General features: G+C 37.0%; 1 protein-coding gene across 3 annotated transcripts in view; it reads right to left on the bottom strand.

The window, feature by feature from the left end:
- Positions 1-2,931: 2,931 nt before the first annotated feature.
- Positions 2,932-25,874, bottom strand: part of PHACTR2 (phosphatase and actin regulator 2) — a 133,883-nt gene continuing 110,940 nt past the window's right edge. For all 3 annotated transcript variants that reach the window (XM_024747985.1, XM_024747987.1, XM_024747986.1), the window contains 3 exons: positions 25,596-25,733; positions 17,704-17,780; positions 2,932-9,717 (listed from right to left, as the gene is read on the bottom strand). In XM_024747985.1, the coding sequence (XP_024603753.1) occupies positions 9,702-9,717; positions 17,704-17,780; positions 25,596-25,733 (231 nt within the window). In that variant the 3' untranslated portion in view covers positions 2,932-9,701. The remainder of the gene's footprint in view (positions 9,718-17,703; positions 17,781-25,595; positions 25,734-25,874) is intronic.

Genomic DNA, 25,874 nt, shown 5'->3' with positions numbered 1-25,874 from the left:
CTAAAGCTGAGGCATAAGAAAGGTCAGAATTGGATGAGTTTGCTTGTCTAAAAAAATGCATCATTTTCCATTGAAGCACAAATTTCCCCCTACAATATTGAATGATAACAGTAGTATGCTAGGTATGCTAGCTGAAATTGGTTTCTGGCCTTTGTTTCACTCTTACTGTGTAACCTGGGGCAAGTGAGCTTCAGTTTTCTGACCTGAATGTAAAACGGGAATGATAATATTATTAACATTTACCTCATGGTATTGTTGTCGGTTTAAATGAGAAAATACACGTGAATTGCTTGGACCTGTGCCTGGCTTGTGATCAGCATTCAATGAAGGTGAGCAATCGTTCTCTTTCCAGCTTAGTGTAGTTACTCACTTAATGTCATTGTTGCCTTAGAATGGCCAGCTCCTGAAACTAGGGCCTTCACCATCTGGGATCTGTCAGCAAACACGTGCTTTGGCCTCACATCACGTTCACATCATGGCTCTCTGTTAGCTTGCATCTTGACCCAAACTGTCAGCTTCCTGGAATCCTAATCCTTTTGATTTCCCTTAATTTCTGGTACCTTTTGGGTCACTTATATTACATACATAGACTCTTTTACTTGCTTCTAGTCCCTAGCAATTTTATGTTCTTTAAAATTCTTTTTAACTGCACATCCTCTTGATATTGCTTGGTTTTCTGCTGACTCCTGTTCTTAAGAGTCACAAGTACATATACTTCATTGGTGAATACACTTTGGAAATATTGATCCCAATTAATTTTCCTTACTGTGCTTTCTAATTACAAAATGAATTTTGAGTATTCTTTGGTATGCTTCGGTTGTGTTCAAAGCACTCAGATGATGTATAAATGAAATGATTTTACAATCTTGGAGATAGTCAGGTGATGAAGTAGTTTATTAAAATTTCATTGTAGTAATTTCTTCATAGTCTTAATTTACATTGTCTATGGGGGTATTTTTATCCTTTTCCACAGATTCTGTTATACGTGTTGATGATTCTTAACTTCCACTCTATAGCCCAGACCTTTTTCCTGACTTTCAGGGTCATATATCCAACTGTATGTCTATCCGCATATAGCTGTAGTTGCTAACTTTTCATAATTAGATAAATACCGTAGGGAGGAGAGACCTGGCATTTTCAGTACTTGTTGACCTAAGGATGTGTTCCTGGATGAACTTTTAACCTTGGCTGGCCCAAGTCAGACAATCTGGAGTAGGGAGTACTCAACATAGGAAAGAATTTGCCCTTAATTGTTCTTGCAGGTATACTCAGCAGTTCAAATTTAAGCTATAAATCTTTTCCCACAGTCAGTTGAAGTTTGTTACCTCTTTAGCTCAGTCCCTGATTCCTGAGTCTTCGCCAACCTTTCTTAATTTTAACCTCTTTCTTAATCTTGCTACCACATTATTCTTCTTAAAAGACAACTCTCATATTATTCCTATTCAGAATTTTCCAGTGAGTTCCCACTGCCTACTCAATACCTCCCAGGTGCTTTAATATAGCCCTCGATATCTTCTGTAGTTTCACCACAGACCACAGTTCCACATTACTTTCCTTTTTTTTTTTTTTTTGCAGTACACGGGCCTCTCACTGTTGTGGCCTCTCCCGTTGTGGAGCACAGGCTCCGGACGCGCAGGCTCAGTGGCCCTGGCTCACGGACTCAGCCGCTCCGCGGCATGTGGGATCTTCTCAGACCGGGGCACGAACCCGTGTCCCCTGCATTGGCAGGCAGACTCTCAACCACTGCGCCACCAGTGAAGCCCCTACTTTCCTTTTATTCCTCAAATTGAGTGAAACCAATTTTTCCCCAAATACGGTATATACTCTTCCAACATTACAACTTTGTTTACATCATTCCCTCCAACCAGAGGGAATGATGTAATTTGGTACCTAGAAATGGTACCACTTTTAGCAAAAGAGCAAGAAAACCTTTACACAAATGTTACATTCTTAACCTTTCTCTAGAGCTTTATGTGTTCTACTATTAGTGTCCACTTTTTACAGGACAGAGTTCAAAACTCACAAACCGAACAAGGACTTGGGTTGTCTGGACAGCAGTGCTGGTGGCAGCAACTCCACGCCATGTCTGAGTTGAGGTCCCACAAAGAGTTTCGTCAAATTTAATAAAGTTTAATAAATCCGATGCTATCAAAGCACTGTAGAAAATGAAAAAATTGTCCATTACTTACCTCCATTAGGTTTTAGAAAGTAATGTTTCCATGTAGAACCTGGTTGAATGTGAGAAAAAGTGGAAAGTAGTTGTTGAACTACTACACCTACCTTGGAGATGTACTGCTGATTTTTAAGGGCAAACTTGGGGCCAATTTTCAAGCCTATTCTACTTTTTGGTCCCAATCTTCTCCCTTACAGGTCTTCCCTCCAGGATTAAGGTACACAAAATTGCTTTTCAACTTTCCACTCATACTTTTGCCCTTGTCCTGGAGTTGAGGGAGGCTCATGGACAATTTGTAACCACTGCTGAAAAACATGAAAAGTATATTGCAATTCCTTTTCTGGTCAAAATATGTTCCCAAGCTCTCTCCTTGTTTGTAATACATTAAATAGTAGGCATAATGAGGAAGTTTGTTTATTTTCTATATTAGAAACTCTAAAGGGACTATCTTATTTTCACACATTATAATGTGAATGAAAACAGCAATAGCAAATCTCCTCAGATATAAAAAGACAGGACGTTTTTAAAATAAACTGTAAATTGCTGTTTAAAGCAGTAATTCTTTAGACGGATATTTTAAATTAAAAGTACAAACCACGAGAACTTAAATACAAAAAATTTTAAGTCAGGAAGAGTTGAAATTACAGGCAATTAGAAAAGCTGTCTTATTCTTGCTTTACAGGTGAGGACTCTGTGAGCTGTTAATTTAAAAATACCGAGCACTGTCTGAATACAATAGAAATTGGAACAAACTGAAGCTGGGAATTTCCCAATGATTTTATTGAGGTAACTTTTCCCAATTTTATACATATATGCATTTATATATACTTAAGAAAGCTAAACAATGTTCTAAGGCACTTGGAATTGTGCACAGCAAAGTATCCTACAATATTATACAACTACATAGAGCATAATTTTGCTTTTTAAATAACACAAACACCAATACGGAATAAAAAAGATAATACATAGTCTTTCAGGTTACAATAGTGGAATTACATATACATATGTGTGTATACTTGTAGATATTTATACCCACATACTATAATACAGTACAGGTTTAAGAACGACAACAAAAAAAGAGAAACTGTCATGTAATCAGTACACAGTTCCAGTTATTTATAGTCACAGATACTATACCTGTGTAATATGTAGGGTTAGATCACTCACTGGAAATTAGAAATCATTCAGTCTGATAACGATCACAGCTTACCAATCTTATCACTTTCACCAAAGCTTGAAATAACGAAAGAATGCATATAGTTCTTTATATAAAAATCACTGTTACACAGAAAAACGATGACTAGTTTGAGTTTTTAGTAGGTACTAAATCTGGTGAAATTGGTGCAGAATGTTTTGAACACATTGGCACATTTCTAAGCCACAGAAGAAATATTTTTAAAAATAAAAATAAAAATTAGTGCCTATATTTTTAGTGATGAAAGTGGTTTGACCCTAGATTCATTCAGGTTGTTTTCGAATGCGAGTTAGCATTGTCATGGCGATTTCCTGTGGAAGTTCTCTAAGCAATGTAATACATAGTCAGACTATAAGAAAATATCCAGTAAGGGAAAAGCCCCCTAAATTGGCAAGTGGCACAAATATCATTGGCATTTTAACATACCACAAAATTGACCTGAGGGTGGAGTGGCATTCTGCCTCATTTACTCCCTTCAATTTATTCTTAAAAAAAAAAAAAAAAGAGTATTTCACAAGAATTCTTAAGCACCATCTAAAAATTCACAATATAATCACCTTTATTGACTGAGTCACTCTGCTTCAGAAAAGATATTTAGAAATTTTAGTATTGAAAAAACTTATAGTGGCTAACTTCATTCGATCTGTTAGCCACAATACATCCAAATAATTTCGAGACATATTTACCATTCAGTTTTGGAGATAAAAAGTTACGAAAGGAATAAGTATGTTTATGTACTGTTAGTATAGTATAATGTTTCACCTAGGTAAAACTCATTTTGTGTATGATCATCGTTGAAGTCTGAACAATACGCAAGCAATCCACAGCTCACCCATGTTTCCTTCATAATTTAGTATTCACAAATCTAAGAAAAGTTGAACTGCATGGCTATATTTATGCAGGGGGGAATTCAAGCATGTGCATGTGGATTAAATGCTTCTTTAATAGGATAAAGAGGCAATTGTTTGGGAACTCATGGGTTGCAGCTTACCAGGTGAAATCTAATGGTGATTTTCATAGACCAAGAGTTTTGTTTATGTGGATTGTCAGCTGTCGTGTTTGTGGTTAAGCCATGCAATGATCCTCATGACACCGACAAGGATTATGACCAACAGTGTAGTTCTGAGGTAAAATTGGGAGGAAAAAAAAAAAAAAAAAAGCGTACTTCATGTGAAATCTCCCCTTTAAGTACATACAGGGACTAATCAAGCGACTATGCCTGTCGGAACTGCCTAGGCTACCCAATAACCTCCTCCCTGAAGAACTGGTAAACTAAAGCTGCATCAGAAGGCTAGAAACAAAAGGCTAGAAAGATGATGGGGGAGGAAACTACTCAGGGCCCAAAGAAAGGCAAGGGAGTCAAGATGATGTTTTGAGATAGACACTTTTTCCTGTGTCCTCAAATTGCAGTAGACAGTGGCATTTAAGGGAGGAGGTACTGCCCTCCCAGGAGGGCATCTGAACATGGGGGAGCACTTTTTACTTTTCGTATTTACAATGGCTGGGCATACAACTGGCATTTAGGCAGCAGGGGCCTGGGAGAGTAAACATCTTGCAATGTGTGGGACATTTCTGTACAAAAAGAATTGCCCAGCTCCAAATGCCAACAGTACCCCACTGAGAAACACTGATGGGGTGCTTTGCTCATATGCGCAGCTGTGCTAGCAATGTGAAAAGCTAAATGACATTTTTCTGTGCAGTAAATCCTAGCCTAGCTAAAAATGACCCTTGCCTATAGGGCTGGCTTTTGGTGGGAATAGCTGTTATAGGATGCTCTCTTTTTGCCAGAAATCTTACAGCGTGTACAATAGGATTTCTTAATTTGGGATAAACCTGTCTTTGAAAAAGCATAAGTGGGCTGTTTTTTCAGTTGTTTTCTAGAAATGTTAATGGTGGTTTGCATTTCCATAAAGAGCTTAAGCTTAATGATTACAAAAAGTAAGTGGAAAGTGAAAATGAGAATGGGTCGGGAGTATTCTACCCTTGTCCTACCACACTTTGATCACTGCCAAATTATAATAACGCCTCATGCTGCCCTTTGAAACTTGCGTGTCAACTATTTGGAGATGTGCTTTCTCTCAGAAAGATGGTCCTATTAATTTGATGATTACTTTTGCTGTTGCATTCCCGTCTAGGACATATTTCAGCTCCAAAATTTCATTCTGCTTTGGCAAGTAAAACAATGTGACATATACTCAAATGCCCAATAGTGGAAGATCAGCCAGTTCAAGTGGCCAAGGGAAAACTTTGTAAATAAATTGCATCTTAGTGGTTCCTTAGTGCTCATAACATTCTCTAACAATGTGAAGAAATTAATTATTGTCTCAAAGTATATACTTTTCACTAGTAAGATTAGGCTTAATAATATGATTGGATCTAGGAATGTTTAAGCTACCATACCGATGAAATGACATAAATTGATGTATCTTGTACTAGCTTGATTCCATCTCACCTATTCTGAGAATGATTTCTCACTCTGTGTGAAATGTGCTGCTGGGATGAATTAAAGAAATAATATGACATTTTTGAAGAGCTTTCACTGTTTAAATGTGGAGATACTACTATGTGATAGACAAGGTTGCTTTTTTCTATTGTGAATACAGTATAATTTGTGAAAGTTGTGTCTGACTCTATTAAGTATAAATACAATGCCTGTTTTTGTGTTAAAATGTGGTACACATTAGGATATGCAATGTTAATGCAGATTTTTCTCTCTTTTAAGTGTAAGTTACTGTATTTTTTTTAAGTGCCAATGCAGCACTGAATTAACTGCAGGTTGTAAAACCTGAGTTATGGGTTTTAAGGACTTATCTCTCATTTTCAATATCTGATGATTATTCAAGGGTGTATTCAATTCCTCTACTTCCTTAAAAAGATTTTCACTGACATTTTAGAACTTTCTACAAACAATATATTTACTAACATAAGAGAAAGATAAGTGATTACAATCATTATGCTAATAAAGGATATGAAAATGAAACCAGAAAGTCGGTTTTTCTGGGTAAATCAGATAGAAGAGTGTGCTTTTTTCTCCATTTAAAACAGCTGTTCAAATACCCAAACTAGTTCTCTGAATATTATAGATTTCATCTAAATAATTTTAGGAATTATCATAAAGGTAAACTATATTGAACAAAAAGAAAATGCTAGACATTTCACACCATAGGAAATTATCAGGCAGGACTGCCAAAAATTAACACTAATCACTGGAGAACTAGTTTTGGCAGCCTAATTGGTAATGACCATGAAGATGCTGATAAAGCTAATGGCATCTTCTTACTACCTTACGGTTACTGTTCTTTTTCTCCATTTTAAAAAAGATGGAAATGGTCACTTTGGTTTTTACAGTCTGTCTAGTTTTTTCCTGCCTGTGACCTTTCTGGAGATGGATTTGTTCTCTTCCTTAATCACATCTTAGGGACCCAGGAAAACCACTCACTTCTTCTACGTCAGCCTAATGTTGCACTTTAAATAGGAAAAATCCTGGTGTTGTATTACAACAACCCAATTCACACAAACATGTATTTTTATAGAACCGTAGCTTATCGGTTGGATTGCAGAAATGCTGGCATTAGGCGGATACATAATTCTATGGAGGGTGGTCCACATCTTTGTATCTTTTTAGGGCTGCCAGGCAAGATGGGCTGCTGAGATGGATATGCAGTGTTTCTGCCTTTTAAAATTAGCTACTGGGGATATGGGAATGTATGGATACGTATAGCTGATTCATTTTGTTTGTTATACAGCAGAAACTAACACAACATGGTAAAGCAATTATAGTCCAAGAAAGACATTTAAAAAAAGTAAAATTATCTATTAAAATAGAGCTTCATTCTGCAAAATATAGCTTAGCTCATAATCCTTCCATTCTTTCCATAGCTTTTTATTTAAAGGATCATTCTAATGAAATAATTTGTGGTTCCAATTCTTAAAAATTAAACTAGTATTGGTTAATTTTTTTGACTTTTAAACTTTTCCCTAAACATGTCAATCATTAGAAGAAAAAGTATGGGTAGTTCATAAATCTGACATATCATACAAGGAAAACAATATATTGAGGGACCAGAGTTTCATTTTTGTACCGAGTGCATCTCAGTGTAGGGAATAAAAAAACTGTATCACATGTACTGCTAGTGGGAATAAAATGGTTCCTTTTATCAACCAAATAGAGACTTTCTATGATATGTATCTTGAGTGATAAAACAGTGATAAATGTCTTATATTTACCATTTTTATAGGGGCCTTGTGATTAGAAATTAAAATGATGTTCTAAGATTATAAGTATAGAAAATTAAAATAACACTATATTCCTTGGTATTTTTCCCAAGACACTAAAATGACAATAAAACAATATCATACGGAAAAACATGGCTTCAGCAAAAAACTGGAACATAGTTAATATCTATGGCTGGATTTAAACACTATGAAATGGATAAAACTTCAGCCAGTGAAAGACACTTGGGCATGCAGAAAAAGCTTTTCAAAACAAAAATATGTCTTACTCTATCAAGGAAATGACAATAGTGTAGAATTCTAGGTTTATTTTATTAATGCACATAGCTGAGTACAGCAAGAGGTGTCAGCAACGCTGGCTACTTTTCTTAGTTATAAAATGGTCCTGGCTTTTTGTAATAGGCTAAGTGGGACTAAATTTTTTTTTATTTTTGAAGCAAAATCATCCAATTTTAAGTGGTTCTTTAAAATGTAAATGAATGGCAGGATCCAAATTTGTCCACCAGATTAAATGTTTGCCTTTTGGTTGAAATAGAAAATTAGAGTTTTCCATATAATGCACCAGAATCATTTCAGAAAATCCTAGTCCAAACTCTGAGAATAAAATAAAGTCTATTTAGGTCTTGTCTTGTTGTTATACATCTCATGTGTTTTTAATAAAAGGGGCACAAAACAATCATGAAAGAACAATTAAATGCAAGGTGGTATTTACATATGGTCATGTGTACTGGGGAGCAGAAGCCATACTATGCCTGTGACTCCATGGAAAACCGTAAGATGACAATAGAGGACTTCTTAATGTAAACGATATTGACTGTAGGCTCATAGGGAAATCTTCCATAACTTTAATCTCACTGATTATTTTGCACTGAAAGTCAATGCTATATTTATGGATGCAATCTGCAGACTCTTAAAATATCAAATGAGGTTCTCCTCACTTACAACTTAGCAGAAATTTTCTGTTCTTTTAAGTCTTTGGGTGAGTATTTTTTTAATCCATGTGCTTTATTTTTTTAATAGCAGCAATCCAACTTAATGCAGCATGGAAAATAAGTAGTTCTTTTCATTCCTATTCAGAGCTAACTGCTGGCAGAAAACTTGCATTTTGCTTAAGTTTTAACTTTGGATTCAGACTTTTTAAAAAGGTGCCATGATTGTCGATATTATCTTCTTTAGATCAAGTACGATGGTTTCAACATTGGAGATAATCAAGCTAGGGAAAGACCAAAAGATTTATTTCTAAAGCCTGCTACAGATTTATAGGGTCGAATAATTACGTCTGACTTTATTCCCAGTCCTATAATCCTCGTGGAAGGTTGGTTCATTAGGTAAGGAGTATTAAAAAAAAAAAGTAAAGTATGTATAGCTATGCTACTTAAAGCATGCAACAAAATTTGGGTAAGCATGCTTATTAAGAGTCAGTAAAAGCCTCTCGCACTTAAGAAAAAGATACATGAAAACACTCAGACTTATTTCTGGCAACTGAATTCACTGGCACAACAAAAAAATAATGGTACAACACTGTACCAATATAATGATGAAACAAGAATATTCTTCTAGGGTCAGGTCTTTAGGAAATCCACCTTGGGTGATTAAACTCCCAAATCCCTTAATAAGTTCTCAACTACCAAAAGCCTACTTTGAAAATACCTTTATGCTTCCATTTCTTCTTTTCATTAACATAATGAAGTACTTCTCTTGCTTTCTGATTTTCAACCCCCCACCCCTCTCCAGTGCTCAGAAATTCCATTCCCCATTCTTCTTTAACTTGCACTCTTAAATGTGGCTTTCTGGCAACAGGGAACCAGCGATTGTCTTCTGCTCATCTTCTTTGATTAAAACTCCTGATGAAGAATAAGTGGTGTAACCATGGTATCCCCTTACCATCAATCCACATGCTGGACAGCAGAGTCGCTGCACCCTTCCCTTTGCTTGTTGGCCTATCCGGGCTGTATAGGTGGGGAGCACGTTCCACACGCTTCCTTCACCACAAGTTAAACGGAAACACACACATTCAAATCCCAGTGCAATATCAGGTTTTCAGGAAGCGAGGATTCCCCCAAAGATGATCAGTCTGTTTCCAAAGAGTCCCGCACTTCACTATGGACGATGAAACCTGAAATATGAAACAGAAACTCTGTGAGACAGTAGAGAAACACAACTCTGCATTCAGTGAAATGAGTAAGTTACAGCAATGTTTATGATCAAAGGCAGCTCTAGCATCCCCAACTGAATTACTGTTCTAAGTTACTGTCAGAACAGAATACCATTATAAACGTCACATGGGAAAGCAGAGACAGCCCCTCTACAAAAGATGCTGCTTGGGCTTCCCTGGTGGCGCGGTGGTTGAGAGTCCGCCTGCCTATGCAGGGGACATGGGTTCGTGCCCCAGTCCGGGAAGATCCCACATGCCGTGGAGCAGCTGGGCCCGTGAGCCATGGCCGCTGAGCCTGTGCGTCCGGAGCCTGTGCTCCACAACGGGAGAGGCCACAACAGTGAGAGGCCCGCCTACCGCAAAAAAAAAAAAAAAAAAAATCAGATTGGGCAACAAAGTAGCCAATGGACCAGGAGAGATTTAGAACCTTTTAAAGCCAAGCATTTTCCTGGAAAGTGTCCTGCTTTTAATTTCCAAAAATTAGCAGGACACTACAATTTGCTACTATTTGCCCATGGATCCATTAGAGAAAGAGTTCACAGACTGGATTTTGTTGGAAGGTCAGGCCATCATCAGCACAGCTTCTACGTTGGTGAAGAAAAGAAGATGAGTAACCAATACTGTGACTGCAATAATATGCTGACAAAGCTGCAGGGGGTCAGAAGTGCTACCTCAGGACTTCCCTGCTGGTCCAGTGGGTAAGACTCTGCACTCCCAATGCAGGAGGCCCAGGTTCGATCCCTGGTCAGGGAAGTAGATCCCGCTTGCCGCAACTGAGAAGCCCGCATGCCGCAACTAAGAAGTTGGCACGCTGCAACTAAATGATCCCACATGCCGCAGTGAAGATTCCGTGTGTCGCAACTAAGACAGTGCAGCCAAAATTAAAATAAATAAATAAATAAATGTAACCTCTCTTCATATGCACTGCCCAGATCTAGTCAAAAAACCCGTATATTTTCTTGCACTATCCAATCAGAAAAGGACATTTATATCCTATTTAAATTAGGCATCTTATCTTCAAAATCAACTCTTAAATTTTATGGTTAAAGGTCCTAAAAATGCAAATTATTCTTAAGTTTGGTACTACTCAGTGGTTTGCGTTCATTTTAAGGTACATGAAGTTCAGCTTTACCTCGGGGGAAGTTTGCCTATCTGACAGAATGACAGTTTTGGCTTTAGGCTTCAAGTTGATGAAGCAATAAATAGGTTTACTATGCTCTCAGGATACTTAAGCTTTTCGTCCACCCTTTTTTCAGAACTTTCCTGCAACTCAAATCTGAAGTTATCTATATTTTCTTCTTCTTGTTAAAACTGCAATACATCTTTCTTATTTTCATACTGTTGAGAGGGAGTGAATAGGAGGAAAAAGCTAATTTTAAGTCATGGAATTCAGGTAAAGATAGTTATTTTCCATAACAGTTCCTCTACAAATTAATATATAAAAATGTCCTCACCTTCCTATAAATTCATTCAGATAATATAAAATATGAAATTACTCACAAAGTGTAAAATATTACTTTCCTATAATTTCCTAATTGATATATACAGAAATCCTGAATAATTCATTTCCCCTTTATTTAAAAGAGTTTAATGGTCATGGCACATACACTTATGTTAAACAAATGAGGAGACTCTCCTAAACCACTGTTCCTTGTTCAACCGGAGTCAGATGACATGCTGGATGGGATTTTGTTAGTCTAAATAGGCAACCATGCTTGCAACTCTGGTGGTCGAAGCAGCATTTTGCAATTCTTTTTAGTTTCTGTCCAGGTATTAAATAAATGGAGCACCCAAGAGAGAAATGAGTATGCAGAAGCAGCCTTCTCATTTCTCTGTAGAGGGGCCCTGAATTAATGTTTATTGAGGTCACAGGTGTAGTTCCTGCCATGTCACATTTTGATAAACCTATCTAGAAGCTCAAAGAGTGGTTTAATTTATCTGTAAATCCACATTGGATAGTAATAACTTAAGGTGGCACAGAATGAGAAAATTTCTTTAAATACACACACACACACACACCCCTCAACATAGTTACATTAGGAAATTTGAAAGGTAGAGAAAAGGAAAAAAAACACCTATAGGCTCTCTCTATAACAAATCATTAAGAGTTTTTTTAATAAGGTTTGGCATTATTTGCATTTATTTATTTACATTGAAGTACCGTTGATTTATAATATTGTTGGAGTTTCAGGTATATAGCAAAGTGATTCAGTTATATATATATATTTTCAGATTATTTGCCATTATAGGTTATTACAAGATATTGAATATAGTTCTGTATGTTATACAGTAAATCCTTGTTGCTTATGTATTTTATGTATAGTAGTTTGTATCTGTTAATCCCATACTCCTAATTTATCCCTCCCACCCTCCGTTTTCCCTTTGGTAACCATAAGTTTATTTCCTATGTCTGTGAGTCTGTTTCTGTTTTGTATATAGATTCAGGTGTATTATTTTTTAGATTCCATACCTAAGTGATATCGTATAATATGTGTCTTTCTCTGATTTACTTTGCTTAGTATGATATTCTGTAGGTCCATCCATGTTGCTACAAGTGGCAATATTTCATTATTTTTTAAGGCTGAGTGTTTTAACGTTGTTTCTTATTTTTCTTCTATGCATCTGAATTTTAAAATAAAACAAACCACTGCCATATATATACATATACATATATATATACACACACACACACACACACACACACATACACATACACACACACCTTTAGTCAGTATCTGGATTTTTCCACTTAACATTATGCCAATAATCTCTTGAGGTCCGTTCTGACTCGAAGAGTTGTCAATTTAATGATCCTTTGCTTAATATAATAACCAAACAATTTAAAAGCTAATAAAATTATATATATGAAAATGCTACTTTGCATACTCTAAAAATGTTCTTATTTACAAAATTCAAAGTTTGTTTTTAAAAGCAATATTCTCTCTTGATTATAAATCTGATACATGTTGACATTTTTTTTTTTTTCATGTTGACATTTTAAAAAATTTGGAAATCAGAAAATATCCAAAGGTTATAACTAACCATAGATCCTACCATTCAGCTGTAACCATTTTAAAGTTTAGTTTTTACGTAAATTTTTTTCAAACAATTTACATGTCTTTATAATTTAGAGAATTATTTTAAATTGTAGAAATCCCATTTACTATGGAAAGGGAAGTGGGTTTTCTTTGCCATGGTGATCTGTTTCCAGAATGCAATGGCCCCATATAATAGCACAGTGCCCTTCAAACGGTCTTCTGGGTTTTGAACAGTAGGCTGGGTGGGCAGCTGCTGAGGGGGAGAAAAAAACAGTATGTGTCTGGACAGGCAGCAAGTGTTCTAAAAAACAGAGGTTAAATCTTGGTACCTTGCAGGTCAAAGGATGAATTCTTATGGGGACCACTTATCCTCATGTTTCTCACATGACCCTAGAATGCATTCCAATTCCAAGAGCCATCTGGAGAAACTGGGGGAATTAGATGAAAGAGTGGATCACTACAATCCCTCTTCAGGTCAAACATGCAGAGAACGTACTCCAGGATGGAGTTTTCAGAGGTGTCTTCTTGGTACAGGAACAGCAGTAATACCACAGTATACCACAGTAATACCACAGTATTACTGCCAGCACACTCTTCATGAAAAGCCACCATGATGGACTCCTCATTTACAGAAAGAGGACTTCGGAAATAGATCCTTCATTTTTTTCTCTTAAATATTTTTTTCTTGACTAGGTAATAAATTCTTATGTTTCAAAAATTCAAAAGGTTCGTAAGGGTGAATAGTGAAGTCTCCCCCACCATGCCTGCCCCAGTCATCTGATTTCCCTCCCAGAGGCAACCAATGTTACCAGCTTTTTGTGACTCTCTACAGAGATACAGAAGCAAAGGAAGCTGTGTATAGGAATGCATCCTCCCAGTGTTGACTGATACATCACTGTGTGGGAGATCATCACTGGATGAAGAGGTGCCTGGGCAGAAGAAGCAGGGCTGTCTCAACCCTTTTATGAACCACTCTAAATCACAGGCAGTTAATAGGTTTTGATTTTGAAGGGAAGGCTTACTTGATATAAGGAGATAACATCTGGCACTAATGAGAAAGGCTAATAAGTGAGCTGCTCTCTATCTGGGTTGCATTTAAATGGCCAGGTCATGATCCATGGCATGTTTATTCCTTCCAAGGGTGGCTGAGACTAAAGGCACCACCATCTCCTACATGAGCAATTTTCTAAATGTAAAACATTATCATATGTTTGTATTATTTTGATAAGACTAAGCAGTATTTACCAAACCTTTCACCTTTTAAAAGAAATACTGAAAACAACTTAAGAAATCATAAGTATTATTTTTATGTCTCAGAGTCTAAATATTTCTCTACTGGAATACAATTCTAATGATGTAATATACATTGATGGAAAAATCACAGGAGACATTTGCTTTACTGCCAAGTTTTAAAGAATACTTAAGCAAAGAATATTTGTCTTAGTGATATGAATATTTAATTTTTCCTTATCCAGAAATTTAATTTTCTAAAACATTGAACTATAATTGACTTATAATATTGTATTTGTTTCAGATATACAACATAGTGATTCAGTATTTTTATACATTATGAAGTGATCACCATGGTAAGTCTGTTACCATCTGTCACCATACAAAGTTATTACAATATTATTGACTATATTCCCCATGCTGTATATTACACTCTCATGACTTATTTATTTTATAACTGGAAGTTTGTACCTCTTAACCCCCTTCACCTAATTCACCCCTTCCTCCACCAGTGTCTTTAAAAGACATTTTTAAGAGTGTTAACCAATACATTTTTGGAAAAACTTTTAAAGCTTACCTTTGTATCAGCTGTTAAAAAAAAAAAAGCCTATAATTTTCTCTTGAAATGCAGTCATCCCTGTTTGCATCTATTAATATTTGCTTAAACAATGAAGATAACAATTGACTATTTTATGGCACACACAAACACTCCAAATTTCTATAGATGAATAAATACAGAAAAATAGCCAATAGAATTTTAAAGGTGAAAAAGACTCCATCAGATTTAAAAATATACTACAAATCTATTCTAATTAAACTGTGTGACACAGTGCCAGGACAGACAACAGCTCATTAGAACCCAATACAGAATCTGGAAATTGATCCTTAATGGTCTTCTTTTAATAAAGAAGAATTTCACATAAAGGGGGAAACAAATGGCATAGGGACAATTGATTATTGATTTAGAACAAAGAAAGTCAACAACAACAACAAAAATAGAACACAGTAAAGTTAGTTTACTCCTTTGAATCATACATACAAATAAATGCCCGATGAATGAAAGATTTAAGTATTAAAAAAAAGCACATATAAAAATCAAAGATGAGTTTTATAATTTTGGCCATCCTCCAACAGATACAAAATAATGAACTAAAACATAACAATATACACAAATTTGAATATGCAAAAATTTAAACAAAAGACCGTAAAAAGAGTTAAAACATTAACTATAGATTGGGGGAAAGTATTGTGACACATGTAACAAAGGGCCGATATCCACAATATTTAAGGAAGTTGTACTAATCCATATGAAAAATACAAACAACGCCAAAGAGAACTGGTCAAAGCACATCAAATTAGAAAAAAATCAATAAAAATATGTAAAAATGCCTAACCTTACAGAAATCAATGAAATAGGATATTATTGTTCATTCTTTAGAACCCCCACCACCCCAAAATACTGATGAAGGTGAGTAGACCAGTCATGTTCATAAACTGGAGGTCGCAATGAAAACTGTGCCCTTTGGAAAGACAAGAGAATAGTAATCTCTCAAAATGTTAAAAAATATATATTTAGTGGATATAGCAAATACTCGTATACTACAGAAATATTGGCATGTATGCAAAAGAGTGTATTTACAAAGAAAGTCAAGGTAGCATTGTTTAAATAATGGAAAACTGAAATTTCCATCCATCAATAGAATAATTGTTCAACAACTTACAGCATACTGTATTATCTATGAAATGCCATAGAGTCATTCAAATGAATGAAATATGTGCTAACGTGGACAGATTTTCTAGATGCTGTCTTTGTGTATAACTGAGAGGGGTACATAAATGCATATAAGTACGTACACATATATCACATATATATACATGTTTGTGAAAGTACAGAAAACTGTCTACAAAGATCTACACCAAACTTTTACCAGTGGTTCCTGTGAGAATGGGGATGAATTTGGGGAAGGAGTGAAGGAAGTTTTCACTTTTCCTTGATAGATTTTTGTGATGTTTGAATGCTTAATTAGAATATATTATTTGTGTACATCAGAATACATAGATAAAAAAGAAATGAACTTCATTTCTCCCTACATCCTACTTTTTTTTACTTGGTCACAGTGTACAACAGAAGAAGAAGGACCTATGTGAGTATAAATGTTTAATTTTCATAAAATGAGAACTTTCGTATAAGTGCATTTAAAAAATTTGATTATTTCTATTGTAATTTATTCTTCATACAATGCTATCAAATGAAAATGAGTTAATCAGTTACTACAATTCCTAGGAAAACTATACAGATGTAAAACTATCCTAAATGTCAAAAACTGGGTTGCGTGCAGTCACTACATCTCAGGACTCTCAGGGTGAGGACTCAACGACACAAACACATGGCATCTCCCCAGTTTCCTGGAGGTCCCACCCAGCTCAATGTCACCATAAATATCCAGCTGCCTTATGATGATCAACTTAACTGGAGAAGTGTGACCACAGTGTCAGATATTAGCATGAACTCTTCCTGACCCCAGAAGTGGAAGGGAGAAAAGGAGAGGACAAATAGGTCTGCTTGATATGGGAAGGTGATGGGTCCAAGAGTAGATTATCATAGGATAAAGCACTCAAATAGAGAAAAAGTCTGTATATTCAGGACATCTAAAAGCCCTACATGCATTTACAAATAAATATGATACAGGAGAAAACAAAACAAATAAGGAAGAACTATCCCTAGGAGAAAGGGGAATTTCTTCTACATGCCAGACATTATTATAGGACCAATAGCTATGGAGCAAGCAGGCCCCCATAAGCCTCAGGGAAGGGATTTGCTATTAAATTATGAAGATACATCACCGCTGCCTTTATCATGGGACACGCTCCCCAGCAGGGAACACCACCACCAACAGGAACCACTGCAGATGCTGTCGTACCATGATGTATGGCTACCCTACAGAGGCTGTTTCTAGTCTTGGGATCAGTATCTGCTTTCCAGAAAGACCTACCATGGTATTCTTCATGTAATCATCTGTCCTCGTATGTTTTTTAGCAATTCAAGTTTCAAAGATTTGATTCGCATGCAAATTCTTTGAAAAATCTTATATAATACCTGTTACATGTAGCATAGCATGTAAACCCACGAGAGAAATAAACAGAACACCTGTGAAGTAGGGGGATCAGACTACATGATCATTCGGGTCCCTTCTGGTTTTAGCAGCTTGTGAAACTGAAGTGCGTTGGGAGGAAAAATGGTAGGAGTATAGTGATCTTCTGTGGCAGCAGTAAACATCGAATTTCTTTCTAAGGTACGTCTTCTAAAAATTGTGTTTCTACCCTCTCTAAGTTATGTGAGTTCAAGGCATACACATATGTGCCCAAACTGGCTCTCACCAGCATCTGTTCTGGGTATAAAACTTCAACTGAGTCTCTTCAAGAGCAGAATAAATGACGCTGATACTTGTTTTGGGGGCCAGAAAATAAAACTAAGAAAGAAATGAAAACATAGCCCTTTGGAATGATTCAGGCTTCTTTGAAAGAAAAAAAAAGACTTAATTTTAGAAATATTCACTAGATAGTGGGTGTTGTGTTAAACTATATTTAAAAAAATTTTTTAATTGTGATGAAATACATGTAACATAAGTTTACCATCTTACTCATTTTTAATTTGCTCAACTGCATTTTGTTTACCTACCTGGTAAACTGTCGACTCTCTTCATGAACTTCCATTTCTGTACTTTTAAATTCATTCAGTTCTTTCCTTATTGCCGCCTAAATAGGAAAAATACATAAACTGAATTGTTATTTAGATCACATATTTCCTCAGTATACATAGCATCAATGAAGCAGACATTCTTTGATGAAATGTCTTGGAGAAAGGCATTTCTAATTTCTACTAGGTAAAGGTATGACAAATGAAATGTCAATACTGCAGCCAAACAAAAACCAGGACAGATCTCCTTCAGGTGACATTGGCAAGGCAGAGATGAAGGAGGCCTTTGCCAAACTCACCCTGGGGCCTGATCTATGAGTCACCCACATGCCCCACCCTCGATGACCACAAGGATAGCACAGGTCATGAGATTTTTTGAGAAACAGTATCATTTTCCTATGAAAGTTCTGCATGTCATACCACCCACAGCAACATGGCTTTGACGAGCTACCACAGAGCTACAGAGAAGGTAATTGCTATTTATTTATTCTTTTATATTGAAAGTTTAGACAATTAGAATAAAAAATTTCAGCACAACACTTCAAGCCACTCAAAGAAAATATCAAGTAGAATCCTATTACTATTACTATTTATTGAACACATAATCCATGTCATGTACATGATGGGGTTGGAAGAGATGCTATGTCCTTTCAGGTTGAAAAGCTGAGATACTCATCAAAATGTTAACATTAGTTATGTATTAACAATACTGGCTGGATCATGGATGGTTTTCGGTTTCAACTATGTGCTTATCTTTATTTCCTAATTTTTCTAGGAAGAAGTTTTTCCTCATGTAAATGAAAAAATACTAATAAAAGCATCCCCATAACCTCTGAGAAATGGACTCTTCAGCTGAAACAGAATGACATTACAAACCACAGAGAACGGCTTTACAGAGAGATAAGAAAATCTACTTTGTGGCTAGAAAATGATGTATTTTAGAAAAGGGAAAAGACAGAAGAAAGCCTTGAGGCCTCTCTCTGGCTTTCTCCCATCACTAGCTATCACTCTGCAATATACAAGCTTTTCCCCAATGCTGCTTTCAATGTTATGCTTAAATCCTATAGGCGTAGATTGTCTCTCCAAATATATTCCTCAGCCCCTGTAGTTTCTATGAGGAACCTGAGGCTGGGGACTGTGGCAGTGGTTCCTGCTAATGGTTTTTTGGAATAGGATGAATCAAGTAGAGAAATATTTCTGGGCCCACAAGTTCCCTGTGATAAGACTATATATCTTGTTTCACAAGTGAGATCAACAGTGAGGATACTTTGTTTCACTCACTGTAAAAATTGATACTTTGTTTCACTCACTGTAAAAATTGATACCCAGAACCAGTATCTGGCTGATACCCAGCTAAAATAGCAAAAACTCTCTATATTCATCACCAATTAATATCTATCTATCTATTAATATCTATCAAAAAGTCTTCCTTAATCAAGTGTCCATTGACAGATGAATGGATAACGAAAGTGTGGTGCATATATACAATGGAATATTACTCAGCCATGAAAAAGAATGAAATCTTGCCATTTGCAACAACATGGATGGACCTAGAGGGTATTATGTTAAATAAACTAAGTCAGACAGAGAAAGACAAATACCATATGATTTCATTTATATGTGGAATCTAAAAAACAAAACAAATGAACAAACGTAACAAAACAGAAACAGACTTACAGATACAGAGAACAAACTGGTGGTCGCCGGGGTGGGAGGGGTGTAGCAGAGGGATGAGTAAAATATGTGAGAGAGATTAAGAGGTATAAACTTCTAGTTACAAAATAAATAAGTCATACGAATGTAATGTATAGCACAGGGGATACAGTCAGTAATACTGTAGTGACTTCGTATGGTGCTAGATAGGCCTTCTTACTTCCAGGCCCAAGCTCTTTCCAATAAAATGAGCTTCAGGGCCTGAGTCATCCAGATAATTGTCTCAGATCTCCATGTTGTGTGTGCTAGCTTGTAATTAGAAATGATGAGTCAGTTATAGGCAATGAATGTGATGTGAAATTACAGGGGCTGGTTGTTCGAATATGTATATCAGGAAGATGTGACTATAGGCAGTTAAAGAAATGCAATACTCATTTTAAAAATTCACTGAAGGGCTTCCCAGGTGGCGCATAAAAAAAAAAAAAAAAAAAAAAAAAAAAAATTCACTGAAGACCGCAGTTTTATTCCAAGAGTTATTTCCTCTTACTATTTATTTATTTTTATATTTATTTATTTGGCCGCACCGTGCAGCATGAGGGAACTTAGTTCCCTGACCAGGCATCAAACCTGCGCCCCCTGCAGTTGGAAGTGTGGAGTCTTAACCACTGGACCGCCAGGGAAGTCCCCTTCTTACTATTTAAAGAGAAGGTTTCCTGAGAGAGTTTGGAGAGGAAAAAAGTAATTAAATACCCTTTATGTTAGGGAAATACATGGACAATAATCTTAACTCTCTTCTATACAAACGAGACCAGAGTTTAAGTCTAATAACTCTTCACATAAGTGTAAATGGGACTGATTTTTTTGGAAAGATAATGGGATAGAAAGAGGTAGGCTGATGTAGTGGGATTGAAATCTGAATGGTGCTGAATTGGGTCAACAATGGGGAGTCATTCGGCCAAGACTAGGTATTTCTGAGACTGAAACAAAATAAGTCCACAAGAGACAGTACTGGCACCAAATATGTAGTGTTGTTTGGTAGCATGAGAATTATAGAAAGGAAAAAGGAAACAAAAATGACTGGAACCAAGTTTAAGATTGACTCGTGATGACTGGTGATGGAAGGTCTGCTTATCACTCCCAGTCAGCTCAGGGGTCAGCCTGGCCAGAAGCAAGAGGTGATTTGTTGAATATATGGACTTGCTGCCTTCTCAAATAACCTGAGCTATGAGTATTAACTTGAACTCCCATCGTTTCGATGTCTTTGCTTATTTCTTTGATAAAAATCTGCTGTTTAACATGGAGGGGATTTCTTGGCTACTCATCAAGCTCAACGCCATGGTTAGGTAAGTGTACTTTCTGCTGCCTAGGCAGCCATGAATAAGCCAAAGAACGTCTCTGTATGGAATTAAAATCTCAGTCTTCCCTAGGACCTATTTAGACAGTGCATTCCTGGGAGGGTGGTACGTTCTATTCATCTTTATGTCCCCAGTATCTAAGACAATATTATATTAAAAGGGTTTTAATAAATGACTACTGAGTAACTTGGACAAACCCATGTATCATCTGAAAAATTCCGGATTCTCTTTCATTGGATACATTTAGACTAGACTGTAAACTGAGGCTTCAATGAGTAATGAAAATGTCACCAATGGGGAACAAAGCTTAGATTATCAAGCCTGACCATGAAAGTAATACTGGTAAGAGCTATCATTTATTGATGAGCTGGAACTCTATAGATAATCTACTAAATTCTCAGGATAGATATAATTAGCTCTATTTTACTAGTGAGGAAACCCAAGTTAAATGACTTGGTCAAGGTCAAACATCTACCAAGCGGCCAATTAGGAATCAAACCCAGAAGCGCCCTGCTCCATAGCCTGCCCTCTCCTCTCTACATGGAGCTTCCACACGGTTTACCCCAGGGAGATGGCAACTGCTGTGGGTGCTTTGGTCTTCAAGCCAAGTTGATGGCCTTCTCTGGCTCTACTTGTCACCTTAGGGCTCATCTACTCCAGCACAGATATCTATATAGGCCATATATATTTATAGAGGCCACAGATATCTTACTATATGTGTATCTGTTTCTAGTGTTCTACCCAAGCACAGATATTCTAAAATTAAAAATTTTATGTTAAAGGTGATTTAAGCTCAGTCAAGTTCACAATTAATAATGCATTTTCCCCACTACTTCTCTTTCCCATTTCGGGCAGTTTAACAAGACTACCAGGTCTATGAGATTCCCCAGAATACCCAGCACAGTGTTTTCATAGAATGGGCATTGATTGGTTATTGACTAATTGGCTACTGACCCCTTTTCTTTACATTTGAAGTTCAAAAAAATTTTTAAATGCAAAGTGGTATCTTAGTGGGGCTAAGAAAATAGTACTAAGAAAAGAGAGAGAAGGATGGCTCCTTTAGGCTGGCAGGAAGTTCAGTGTTTATTTTGAGAGCAGAGGTAGAAATATTTACTTTCAATAGTTTGTTTTTCTTTAAATGGGATATATAGTTCAAAACTTAAAAAGTAAAATTCTTTTTTAATATAAAGGTAAATTATAGGCTTTTATATTGATTAACTTATTGAAAAAATATATCATTATAAATCTTATCGTCATATATTATGAATATTTTAAAGTAAAAAACAACAGAAATCCAGAAATGCTTGTTACAATAATAATGATTAGCATGGGTTTTCATTCTAAAATAAAATATATACTAAGACCATTGATAGTTTTAGTATCTCTGGGCAATAACATTACATTATACAAATCTTTTAACATCTAGAGAAAACAGATTATTTTTTTCAGTGTTAGGTTGAAAACAGTATTTTTAGAAATTCTTAAAAATACCACGCATTGGGCTTGCCTGGTGGCGCAGTGGTTGAGAGTCCGCCTGCCGATGCAGGGGACACGGGTTCGTGCCCCGGTCCGGGAAGATCCCACATGCCACGGAGCGGCTGGGCCCGTGAGCCATGGCCACTGACCCTGCGCGTCCGGACCCTGTCCTCCGCAACGGGAGAGGCCACAACAGTGAGAGGCCCGCGTACCGCAAAAAAAATAAAAATAAAAAATACCATGCATTGATGTGCACCTTAATTATTATTTCCTCTTCTTGTATTTTTGAATATTCTGATTTTTGCCAATAAACACAAGTCACTTGTGTATATACGAAGTACTATACGTTAAAAGCATTTTACATTGTTGCCTTTTTTCTATTTTCTATCTTTTAAAAGTATACAACATTTTTTTCTTTCTAAAAGAAATTATTCTTAGTTTTCTTCAAGGAGAAAAAACCTACAATACAAATCCGGTTCTAAAAATGCAGTCCTTTAGACCTTCAAAGGTCTCAGGGTTAATGGAAGAGACAATGCCAAAGGGAGAAAATGAGACTCAGATGTGAGTAGGGAGGGCCTCTGGCTGTGCTCTGGGGCTCAGGGTTCCATCTCCAGGGGAGATGTGAAAGTCATGTACCTTCAAATTACTCGTGAAGAGACATTAATCCTGTAGAAGAAAACTCGACCAAGTACATCTCCCCTGCAGCCTAGAAGTCAGCACAAAAATCTATTTTTGTTTCAACACAAAATTAAAAAGAAAAATCCTCTCTGTTATAGCTAGAGGTGGACAAACTTTACCTTCCACCAACAGACAAGAGTTAGGAAGGACTATTTCTAGAGTATGGAAAATGTAGTTTCCATATGAGGGTGGTTAATCATTTAGACTCTCACTGCTTGTATACTTTGCACTTGCTCTGATTTTAATCATTTACCTGGCCACGCCCTACCTGCCTTTCTGAAATTCAACATTTGAGTAACGTGATAACTGGGAATGGTGGATACGGCAGACTGCATTTTCCAAAGATGGCAGCAATAATAACTCCAGCTCACATTTCTTCTGCAATATGACCTTGCCACCACTCCCCCCACTGAAAGGCAGAGCTAATTCCCCTTCCCTTGAATCTGAGCTGACCTTATGACTTGCCGGGAACTAACAGAATGTGGTGGAAGCGAGGCTGGGTGCCTTCTAAAGCTGGGTCAGATAAGGCCATGCAACTTTTACCTGGTTCTCTCGGGGCACTTGCTCTGGGACAAGCCAGCCGCCATGTAAGAAGCCTGACAACTCTGAGGCCACCATGCTGAAGAGGCCATATGTCTGTGCTTTGGTGGACAGCCCTGGCTGAGCCTAACTGCTAATAAGCCTAGCCTCTGAGCCATCCTCACCAAGACACCAGATATGTAAACAAGCCACCTCGGACCCTCCAGAGCAGCCCATTTGTCAGCTGAATAACACTGAGTGACCTGAGTCACTCTTGCCTAAGGGCAAGAAATCACATTAAGTAGTTAACAGGCAATTACTGGTAACACATAAACTTGCTATTTCCTACAGGAAACCTGGTATTGACTGATGGTAAGCTTGCCCCACTGACCTGAGTATCACAGCCTTCTTCATGCCCTCATGGCTGCCCTCGATCTGAGGGATTTCACCTGCCTGGGGGAAGCCTCCTTTTTTAGGGCACATTCCTCAGTCTGTGTTCTCCATTCCAACCTCAAGGGTTTCCTCCTTGCCTTTTCTGCATAATCCTTGACCTGCTGCACCACTGATTATGCCCTACTCTAGCACTTACTTTTTCTCCTATATAGGCAAACTTTCCCTTTCTTTTCGCTCCTTCCTCATGGCATAAAAGATGGCTCAGGTATTTCCCATAAATTAAAAAATCACTCCCTTGATATTCTTATTTTCCAATTCTCCTCACTCAAGCTTTCAGCCTCCACAATCATTTTCCCTCAGGTGTCTACCTTATCATACCTCTTCTTCACAGCGAGACTCTTGAGGTTGTGTTTTATTCTCATGGTCCCCGCCACAGTCAGTCAGCTAAAATGCCTCCTTTCACTATGTTACTAACCACTTGTGAGCTGACACTCCCCTTTCTAGGCTGCCGGGCTACAGCTTCTCTTTCCCCACCTCACAGACATTTCTTTTCAGTATTTTTCCAATGTCTCTTCGTGTTGGGTTTCTCGGGCTCTTTTCCCAGCCTCCTTCCCTTCTGTTTTCATTCTGCGCATTCTTCCTTTGTAATCTTACTCCTTTCTAGTTTTCATTTCTTCTTATGAGCTAGTACTGATTCTGTATCTCCAATATGAGCTTGACACATAGTAGGTGCTTTACAGAATGAAATCTCCTATTAGAGGGCATCAGCACAGAGTGTACCTAAATACCTAGTTCTAGCTTTAAGACTGGGTGTGGCATGAGACTACTCAATATGGAATTTTGCTTAGAGACAAAAATTAGAAACCACTATTTGGGAGATCAGGAAAATTGTAAAGTGAAGAATTTAGAAACAAACAAATGGTTGGCAAAATTCTTTATGTAACCATGGCACTCATAAAATAATTAGTCTTTCTTCATGATGGAACCCTCTATATATTTCAGTTATCCTGAACTGTGAGCCATGATATAGATTAAGTGTTGGTAAACCATGACCCATAGGCCAAATGTGGCCCATCATCTGGTTTATTTTATTTATTTATTTAATTAATTTATTTTTATTGGGGTATAGTTGTTTTACAATGTTGTGTTAGTTTCTACTGTGAAGTAGAGTTCCCTGTGCTATACAGCAGGTTCTCATTAGTTATCTATTTGATACATATTAGTACTGTCAATCCCAATCTCCCAATTCATCCCACCACCACCCCCATCTGTTTTTATAAATATAGTTTTATTGGACCACATATACATCCATTCACTTACACATTGTCTATGGCTGCTTTCATGCTACAAAGGCAAAGCTGAGCCACTGCAACAAAGACTGGACGGCCCACAAAGCCTAAAATATTTACTTTCTGGCCATTTATAGAAAAAGTGTGCCAGCCTTGATTAGAGATCAATACCTTTTCCACTGTTTTTAAAAGAGTCACTTATATAAGTTATATTTTCTACAAGTAAGGATAAATCATGGCTGTGGGAAACATGCCCCACCCCAATCCAGGTTTGAATGCAGGCAGGTTATATGGTAACAAAGAACAAGTTTTTTCTGAGACTTAATTGAAAGAAATATGTTGATATTATTAAATGTATCACCTAAGTGTCTTGAATAATCAAAGGCAGAAAATTATTGGGATATTTGGTAATACCTAGTCTCCTAAGATGACTAAGTAGGTATTGGAGCTTTTAGAAAAACAATAAAATTATACATAAATAAAATCAGGGCTCAAGCCACTGAGGTCTTGCCTTGTCTGCAGGTGTTAACCTGGCCCAGGGCTTGTCTGCCCGGCGATCATAGTCAGGTGAATCGGTGACTTCCACATACTCATTAAACCGCAGGATCCTTCGAGCTTGCAGCTCTGCCACTGTGGGTCTCAGGCTGAGCTGCAGGAGCATAGGGATGAGTTCAGTAAACCATTTACAGCCTCATGGTGGCACGTTTTCTACAGAGTACTTCAAAGTTATGGTTACATAAGGTCACTTTCAGATATCAAAAAAAAAAAAAAAAAAAAAAAAGGCAAAACG

The sequence above is a fragment of the Neophocaena asiaeorientalis genome, unplaced genomic scaffold, assembly GCF_003031525.2.
Source record: "Neophocaena asiaeorientalis asiaeorientalis breed wild unplaced genomic scaffold, Neophocaena_asiaeorientalis_V1.1 scaffold123, whole genome shotgun sequence".
Taxonomy (NCBI): domain Eukaryota; kingdom Metazoa; phylum Chordata; class Mammalia; order Artiodactyla; family Phocoenidae; genus Neophocaena; species Neophocaena asiaeorientalis.
Note: the sequence above shows the minus strand (reverse complement) of the source record. Positions and strands in the feature narration are given on the sequence as shown.